This window comes from Hoplias malabaricus, chromosome 4 (genome assembly GCF_029633855.1).
Source record: "Hoplias malabaricus isolate fHopMal1 chromosome 4, fHopMal1.hap1, whole genome shotgun sequence".
Classification (NCBI taxonomy): domain Eukaryota; kingdom Metazoa; phylum Chordata; class Actinopteri; order Characiformes; family Erythrinidae; genus Hoplias; species Hoplias malabaricus.
The window spans coordinates 3375001-3385000 of record NC_089803.1 but is presented as its reverse complement, the minus strand read 5'-3'; the positions used below and the strand labels follow the sequence as shown (position 1 = coordinate 3385000).

Here is a 10000-nt window from a genome sequence, read left to right as displayed (position 1 = left end):
CAACAGCGTGGCTTCATAGTAAGATATTTCAGGTACTAGACTGGCCTTCCTTCGGTCTAGACCTGTCTCCCACTGAAAACGTGTGGCGCATTATAAATCACAAAATACAACAACGGAGACCCCGCACTGTTGAGCAACTGAAGTTGTACATCAAGCAAGAACGGGAAAGAATTCCACCTACAAAGCTTCACCAATTAGTATCCTCAGTTCCCAAACGCTTACTGAGTGTTGTTAAAAGAAAAGGTGATGTAACACAGTGGTAAACAAGGCCCTGTCCCCACTCTTTAGGAAGGTGTTGCAGGCCTCAAATTCAAAATGAATGAATATTAAAAAAAAATTGATCCGTTTGAACATTAAATATCTTGCCTTTGTAGTGTATTCAATTGAATAAAGGTTGAAAAGGACTTGCAAATTATCGTTTTCTGTTTTTATTTATGTTTTACACAACGTCCCAACTTCATTGGAATTGGGGTCGTACGCTGAACTTGAAACTGAAGCCGTTTCTTCTGCTCTGCCTCTGTTTAAGCCGTGATACTTTCTGAAACTGTATAGAGACTAGTATCATTCGATCTGTGTCTTTATCGTTAATGAGGAGCCCCTGTTTCCCGGGGCATGGCCCCTTTAAAAGCCAGACTCACAGTGTAGGGGGGTGTGGGGAGGGAGATTTTGGAGACCACCCTCAGCAGGTGTCCGTTCACCCTGTGGTGGATGTGGGAGATCTGCGTTTGGACGATGACCGAGTTTTTCTCCGTCAAAGAGCTGGTCAATGCGAAGGGGCGTGGCAAAGGCACACGGGACTCCACCTCGTACACGTCCTCGTCCCGGCCCTCCAGCCAATCAGTGCCCTGAGGGGCGGAGCTGCAGAAGCGCCAGTACGAGTCCATGACGGACCACCGAGGGGTTAAGGGGTCCGATCAGAATCTGGAGACCAGGCCATTGTGATGGGAGGAGTCTCCCGCTCGGACTGGGCTGAGAGAGAGGCGGAGCATCACGCTGCTCAGCCACGCCCACCTACCAAGGTTCAGGTAAACACACATACACACAAAGGGGTCACACAACTGAACACACACACACACACACACACACACACACACACACACACAGCTGAGGCAGAGACACGTTCTGAAGTGTGGAACCCTGGCTCAGATTAATGTCTACAGTAATTGACTGAGAGAGAGAGAGAGAGAGAGAGAGACTGTCCCCAGCGTCTCTGCGGAACTGAAGGACGTTACCCAGTGAGGACAGGGGCGGGGCTTGGTGATTAGTTCTGGATCAAACACCAATCAGACCCACTGCTGGGTAAACATCCAACTGAAGCTTGTCCAATCAGAATTTGGTTTCTCTGTGGTATCCAGGCAGAATTCAGCCAAGCTCCTCCCACCTCTGATAAGACCTCAGCTCCAGCTCCAATACAAATTCTCTTTATGTTTTAACTTCAGCTTTATTCTGAAACATTTATTCTAATCACATTGATTTCATTTGATTTCATTGTTTTTATTAATATTTCCTTCTCAGTATTCATTTTTTACACTAGCATTTCATTACAGATATACGTTTTATTATATGTTAATTTCCACTAACATTTCTTTTAGGACATTAATTTACTAAAATGACTATTTACTAAACTTTCACATTAGATCCTCGTTTTACTTTTATTTCATTGTATTTCATTGTGGATAGAAATGAATTTAAACTGAATTTTTTCTGAAATGTTCTTCTTAGTTTAATTTTATTATTTAAATTTGTAATAATAATTTTTAAATCCTATCCTTAAATAAGATCCTTGATATTCATTTATAACATTCACTTGTTTGTTTTTCCGAAAATTTATTTTACTACAAACTGAGTTTATTAGGATTTCATTGTGGAAAATAACTTTATTAAATATTAACTTTAGGATAATTTTATTGTAATTATTACAAGGACGATGTATTTTTCATATTGATTCATTTTTCACTATTGATTAATATCAATAGTGATTAGTTCTGGACGTTAATTCTAATAACGAGATCATTCCTAAAAGAAACCAGGAAAGAGCGGTGGTCTAAAGGAGGAGCAGTGATCCAAGGGAGGAGAGGTGGTCTCAGGGAGGTCTCAGGGAGGAGAGGTGGTCTAAACGAGGAGCGGTGGTCTCAGGGAGGTCTCGGGGAGGAGCGGTCGTCTCAGGGATATAGTTAGAGTTAAAAATGTATCTGAATTAAAGGCTCCTCAGTTCAGAACGGTGAAATATGTGAAATATAGTTTTCCAGTCAAACAGCCATTACTCAGTGATACATACACACCCACCTCCACGTCTGAACCCCGCCCCCAGACCGCAGTGTCCAATCAGTCCTCAGCGTCCTCTATCTCAGTTCACCACAGCGTCCTCTGTCTCAGTTCACCACAGCGTCCCCAGTCTCAGTTCACCACAGCGTCCCCAGTCTCAGTCCCCACAGCGTCCACCGTCTCAGTCCCCACAGCGTCCACCGTCTCAGTCCCCACAGCGTCCTCTGTCCCAGTCCCCACAGCGTCCTCTGTCCCAGTCCCCACAGCGTCCACCGTCTCAGTCCCCACAGCGTCCTCTGTCTCAGTCCCCACAGCGTCCACCGTCTCAGTCCCCACAGCGTCCACCGTCTCAGTCCCCACAGCGTCCACCGTCTCAGTCCCCACAGCGTCCACCGTCTCAGTCCCCACAGCGTCCACCGTCTCAGTCCCCACAGCGTCCACCGTCTCAGTCCCCACAGCGTCCACCGTCTCAGTCCCCACAGCATCCACCGTCTCAGTCCCCACAGCTTCCTCTGTCTCTGTCCCCACAGCTTCCTCTGTCTTAATCTTGCCAGCGTCCTCTGCCCCACAGCGTCCTGTCTCAGTCCCCACAGCATCCTCTGTCTCAGTCCCCACAGCGTCCACTGTCTCAGTCCACACAGCGTCCACTGTCTCAGTCCCCACAGCGTCCACCGTCTCAGTCCCCACAGCGTCCTCTGTCTCAGTCCCCACAGCGTCCTCCGTCTCAGTCCCCACAGCGTCCTCCGTCTCAGTCCCCACAGCGTCCTCCGTCTCAGTCCCCACAGCGTCCACCGTCTCAGTCCCCACAGCATCCTGTCCCAGTCCCCACAGCGTCCACCGTCTCAGTCCCCACAGCGTCCACCGTCTCAGTCCCCACAGCGTCCTCTGTCTCAGTCCCCACAGCGTCCTCTGTCTCAGTCCCACAGCGTCCACCGTCTCAGTCACCACAGCGTCCACCGTCTCAGTCCCCACAGCGTCCACCGTCTCAGTCCCCACAGCGTCCTCTGTCTCAGTCCCCACAGCGTCCTCTGTCTCAGTCCCCACAGCGTCCTCTGTCTCAGTCCCCACAGCGTCCTCCGTCTCAGTCACCACAGCGTCCACCGTCTCAGTCCCCACAGCGTCCACCGTCTCAGTCCCCACAGCGTCCACCGTCTCAGTCCCCACAGCGTCCACCGTCTCAGTCCCCACAGCGTCCTCTGTCTCAGTCCCCACAGCGTCCTCTGTCTCAGTCCCACAGCGTCCACCGTCTCAGTCCCCACAGCTTCCTCTGTCTCAGTCCCCACAGCGTCCACCGTCTCAGTCCCCACAGCTTCCTCTGTCTCTGTCCGACAGTGTCCTCTGTCTCAGTCCCCACAGCGTTCACTGTCTCAGTTTTCCCAGCATCCTCTGCCTCTGCCACACAGCATCCTCTGTCTTTGCCCCCACAGCGTCCACCGTCTCAGTTCTCACAGCGTCCTCTGTCTCAGTCCCCACAGCGTCCACCATCTCAGTCCCCACAGCGTACTCCGTCTCAGTCCCCACAGCGTCCTCCGTCTCAGTCCCCACAGCGTCCTCCGTCTCAGTCCCCACAGCGTCCTCCGTCTCAGTCCCCACAGCGTCCACTGTCCCAGTCCCCACAGCATCCTGTCCCAGTCCCCACAGCGTCCACCGTCTCAGTCCCCACAGCGTCCTCTGTCTCAGTCCCCACAGCGTCCTCTGTCTCAGTCCTCACTCCGTCCTCTGTCTTTAATCCTGTGTCCACTCGGTACAGTTCCTCAGACTCATCTGCAGCTGCTCCTCAGAGTCGGTCTGTTTCCAGTCAGAGGTGAATAAATCATGTTGTGATGGCACAGATTGTGGTGTTTATTGAGGAGACAGTGTTGTGTGGTTGTTGTGGGTCTGTTTGATGACCTCAGCCTGTGGAAACTGATTGATCCGACCGTCCTTTCACTTTCCCTTTCCTGACATGAGTCCATTACTCTGCACTGCACGGACAAACGCTAGCAGACACTCCCTGTGGGTGATTTCCACAGTGTGTGTGTGTATATACTGTAGAGAAAACCCATGAAGAGAGCAGCTGCACATGAGCCTGAGGTCTCCATGCCAGAGAAGATGACGTGGAGGAGCAGGTTTCCACATTGTTTTGGACAGAAATACACAGCCTCGGAGACAATGGCTGTTCTGACTGGAAAATAAATAACCAGGGTGGTCTGGGAGTTTATACAACACACACACACACACACACACACACACACACACACACACACACACACACACACAGCCTTGTATCTCCAGCTCTTGTTGTCATTTAGAATGTGTGTCAATGTCAGGCTGAAAGGACCAATAGACACAATTTAAACAAGTTACATGAGGTTTAAACGTTCTTGCGGAAATGCTGTAATTCTGGAGATATAAGGTTTTTACCAGGTTCAATATATACACACACATTTAAACATATATATATATATATGTGTGTCTGTGTGTGTGTGTGTCTGTGTGTGTGTCTGTGTGTGTGTGTGTGCACATACACACACACACACACATACGGGCATTGCCTAATATTAATTCAAACATACCTTATACACAGAAGAGCCTCAGGTACACACACACACACACACACAGACACACACACACACGTAAGGACTTGCACGAAGCTTCAGGTGACACTCAGGCGCCGGTTTGAAAACTCCAGAGGAAAAATCTGATATCCCAACAATATTCCATAAAGAAGAGTCCGGTAGAATTCCAGCTCCAGCTCCAGCTCTCAGTAACCACTCCTCTCTCGCCCCTTTCTCTCTCTCTCTGTGTTTACTCTCTCTCTCTTTTCTAAAAACTCATTAACAATCGCATGCTTCCGTGGCAACGGCCCGCTGGGAGAATGCAGTGCTCATTAACCTTCACACACACATACACACACAGTCTCACTCTCTCTCTCTCTCTCTCTCGTCCCATCACTGAATGAGTCCACGCCTCACTTCCTGCTTTGGGGGTGTGTACAGGACCCACATCACTATAGGGGTGGGGCTTATCAGCCTCGGGGGCAGGTAATCAGGCGCGCACACATACACACACACATACATACATACATACACACACACACAGAATGAGACACACCCACTCAGCCGGTCCGACTGGATTCATATTTCAGAAGGTAAGTTAAACACAAAATACACACAGACACACACACACACACACTAAAAATGTCCACCTGCCCCAACACACACTGTACACTTCAGGTATTTATTTATTTCTTCATTTACATATTCACACATCTATAAATCAGCATCCTTATTTTCTTTAAGTGTTCTCCCAATCATGTGTTTATTCTCACAGATTATAAACAGTTTATAAACATTCATTTATTGCTATTTGTTTGTTTACTTCTGCTCCTCTGCTCCTATGTGTGGCGATGTATTTGTTGCTTTCACTGATTTTAAACACTGTTTATTGCTGAAACACTCAGATGTTTGTTTATTTTATACAACGCTCCCCCTAATCTTTTATTTATTTACATCTCTGATTATTGTCTGTTTGTGTTTGTCATCAAAGCTCCTTTCCTGCTCTTATCTGTTTCAATATGTTTATAATAATCATCCTTTGTTGATTTTCATCAGCAGTGACGTTTCTGTTTATTACAGAATGTTTGTGTGTTGTTGTGTGTACTACTGTCTCTCGTCAAATACGCATTAGTTTCCATGCAGAGTGGGGACCCCGTGCAGACTTCCATTCACTTTGTGGGGACTTACACAAACCCTGACATTAACCCCGAATCAACCCCAGTTCTACTGCGCTAACCTTTCCCCTCAGACACAGAGGCTCCGCCTACTTGTGGGTCTGAGACCTTCAGTACATTAATCTGGTCTCACAGTCAGGAGGCTCTGGTACTGGTCCGACGTGGATCACAACGACTGCCTCCCTCTGCACATCAGGACAAAGACTGATTGAAAGACCTGATTGGTCCGTGTGCGTGTCAGTCATGTTCTTTTTCCTGCAGTAGAAGGCGGTTCTTGGCCACGTGAAGTGGTGAAAGGTACCTGGCTCTATACACTCCTAAAAATAAAGGTGTACACATCAACCTGTACATAACAACATGAGGCTGAAAACAGGATCTGGCTCCAACAACGTGATACTGTACATTCCTGGCACACACACGCACACACACTTTCCAAATAATTATACACACCCGCAAATATTTAGCACACCTCTTACACATTTTATCCTGCTCTCCTTTTTATTCACTCACTCACTCACACACACACACACACACACACACACACTCACTCACACACACACACACTCACACACTCACACACTCACATACACACATACACACACTGCTCCTCAGTCTCTCCCCCTCAATCCCTAAGGGTGACAGTTATTGAATTATCGACAAAAATTAACTCTCATGCTCTTTTCTGATTGGTAGCTTCAGAGCAAATATTTCACTTCACCCGTTTTAACAAGATCTAAACCAAGCAGGGGATTCTTATTTATTGAAAAAAAAACTACTTTTGTTTCTGGACTGAAAGGATGAACCTGTTCTTCAATTTGCAGTACTGAATTTTCTTATACTGCATAATGGTTTTCACAACAACCAGTTAACTCTGTCATATGAACATTAAAGAGCGTTATATCGCCCCCTACTCTTCCTGTAGTGTATTACACTCTGTCAGAACAACTGTGTGGATCATATGAACATTACAGAGCGTTATATCACCCCCTACTCTTCCTGTAGTGTATTACACTCTGTCAGAACGACCGTGTGGATCATATAAACATTATAGAGTTTTATATCGCCCCCTACTCTTCCTGTAGTGTATTACACTCTGTCAGAACGACCGTGTGGATCATATAAACATTATAGAGTGTTATATCACCCCCTACTCTTCCTGTAGTGTATTACACTCTGTCAGAATGAGTGTGAGGATCATATAAACATTACAGAGCGTTATATCGCCCCCTACTCTTTCTGTAGTGCATTACATTCTGTCAGAACAACTGTGTGGATCATATAAACATTATAGAGCGTTATATCGCCCCCTACTCTTCCTGTAGTGTATTACACTCTCTCAGAAATACTGTGAGGATCATATAAACATTACAGAGCGTTATATCGCCCCCTACTCTTCCTGTAGTGCATTACATTCTGTCAGAACAACTGTGTGGATCATATGAACAGTATAGAGCGTTATATCACCTCCTACCCTTCCTGTAGTGTATTACACACTGTCCGAACTACTGTGAGGATCATATAAACATTATAGAGCGTTATATCGCCCCCTACTATTCCTGTAGTGTATTACACACTGTCAGAAATACTGTGAGGATCATATAAACATTATAGAGCGTTATATCGCCCCCTACTATTTTTGTAGTGTATTACACACTGTCAGAAATACTGTGAGGATCATATGAACAGTATAGAGCGTTATATCACCCCCTACCCTTCCTGTAGTGTATTACACTCTGTCAGAATGACTGTGAGGATCATATGAACATTATTGAGCATTATGTCACCCCCTACTCTTCCTGTAGTGTATTACACTCTGTCAGAATGAGTGTGAGGATCATATGAACATTATAGAGCATTATATCGCCCCCTACCAATCCTGTAGTGTGTTACACTCTGTCAGAACGACCGTGTGGATCATATGAACATTATAGAGCGTTATATCGCCCCTTGTTCTTTCTGTGGTGTATTACACTGATCATGTGATTATCCACGTACCTGACTGGTCGTCTCGGTGATGGTGAAAAGTAGTTTCTCCACAGCGCTCTGGAGCCTGGAGCTGATTGTGCTCAGGTACTCTTCCCTCTCCAGTTGAAGGTTGGCTTCTTCCAGCTGCAGGCCACACCCCTCAGGCTGAAGCCCCGCCTCCAGCATCATCTGAGACATCTCTAATCCTTCATCTGTTTCTGTCTCCACTGAAAACACACTGGTGTCCTCTTGTGTGACCTCACTGCTGGGGAGACTCTGTGAAGAGACATCTGAGGAAATAAAGAACAATATTGATGAGAAGAAAGGGGGGGTGTTTCTGATAAAGTGGCCAGTGAGTGTCAGTAGACGGGTGTGTTTCTGATAAAGTGGCCAGGTGAGTGTCAGTAGAGGGGGGTGTTTTTGATAAAGTGGCCAGTAAGTGTCAGTAGAGGGGGGGTGTTTCTGATAAAGTGGCCAGTGAGTGTCAGTAGAGGGGGGGTGTTTCTGATAAAGTGGCCAGTGAGTGTCAGTAGAAAGGGGGTGTTTCTGATAAAGTGGCCAGTGAGGGTCAGTAGAGGGGGGGGGGTTCTGATAAAGTGGCCAGTGAGTGTCAGTAGAGGGGGGGTGTTTCTGATAAAGTGGCCAGTGAGTGTCAGTAGAGGGGGGGGGGGGGTGTTTCTGATAAAGTGTCCAGTGAGTGTCAGTAGAAGGGGGTGTTTCTGATAAAGTGGCCAGTGAGTGTCAGTAGAGGGGGGTGTTTCTGATAAAGTGGCCAGTGAGTGTCAGTAGAGGGGGGGTGTTTCTGATAAAGTGGCCAGTGAGTGTCAGTAGAGGGGGGGTGTTTCTGATAAAGTGGCCAGTGAGTGTCAGTAGAAAGGGGGTGTTTCTGATAAAGTGGCCAGTGAGGGTCAGTAGAGGGGGGGGGTTCTGATAAAGTGGACAGTGAGTGTCAGTAGAAAGGGGGTGTTTCTGTTAAAGTGGCCTGTTGTTGATATAATATATGATATGATAGAGATTATGCTGAGGCTGGTGGTAATGGACTGGGAGAACCGGTGGAACTGGAAGAGCTGCTGATCTGGTTCTGTCAGAACAATGAGTTACACCTTGTTGCATCCTTAACCAGAGGCGCGTCTTCATCCCAGACGACAATACACTCTGTCACACACTTTCACCCTTTACTCTGCAGTCTCAGTGACATCATCACAGTTCTCCATCACACAGACACACATACAGACTGATGTCTCCTATTCTAGTGTATAGAGCGTTTATAAAGGATGAGTGTGGACTGATGTCTCCTATTCTAGTGTATAGAGCGTTTATAGAGGATGAGTGTGGACTGATGTCTCCTATTCTAGTGTATAGAGCGTTTATAGAGGATGAGTGTGGACTGATGTCTCCTATTCTAGTGTATAGAGTGTTTATTGAGGAGGCGTATGGACTGATCTCTCCTATTCTAGTGTATAGAGTGTTTATAGAGGAGGCGTGTATGGACTGATCTCTCCTGTTCTAGTGTATAGAGCGTTTATAGAGGAGGTGTGTATGGACTGATCTCTCCTATTCTAGTGTATAGAGCATTTATAGAGGAGGCGTGTATGGACTGATCTCTCCTGTTCTAGTGTATAGAGCGTTTATAGAGGAGGTGTATGGACTGATCTCTCCTGTTCTAGTGTATAAAGCGTTTATAGAGGAGGCGTGTATGGACTGATCTCTCCTATTCTAGTGTATAAAGCGTTTATAGAGGAGGCGTGTATGGACTGATCTCTCCTATTCTAGTGTATAGAGTGTTTATAGAGGAGGAGTGTATGGACTGATCTCTCCTATTCTAGTGTATAGAGTGTTTATAGAGGAGGCGTGTATGGACTGATCTCTCCTGTTCTAGTGTATAGAGTGTTTATAGAGGAGGCGTGTATGGACTGATCTCTCCTATTCTAGTGTATAGAGTGTTTATAGAGGAGGCGTGTATGGACTGATCTCTCCTATTCTAGTGTATAGAGTGTTTATAGAGGAGGCGTGTATGGACTGATCTCTCCTATTCTAGTGTATAGAGTGTTTATAGAG

General features: G+C 46.6%; 1 protein-coding gene across 3 annotated transcripts in view; it reads right to left on the bottom strand.

Annotated features, from left to right (window-relative positions):
• akap9 (A kinase (PRKA) anchor protein 9) overlaps positions 1-10000 on the bottom strand; it is a 124150-nt gene that overhangs the window by 48098 nt on the left and 66052 nt on the right. For all 3 annotated transcript variants that reach the window (XM_066669879.1, XM_066669881.1, XM_066669880.1), the window contains one exon: positions 7973-8232. In XM_066669879.1, coding sequence (XP_066525976.1) covers positions 7973-8232 — 260 coding nt within the window. The remainder of the gene's footprint in view (positions 1-7972; positions 8233-10000) is intronic.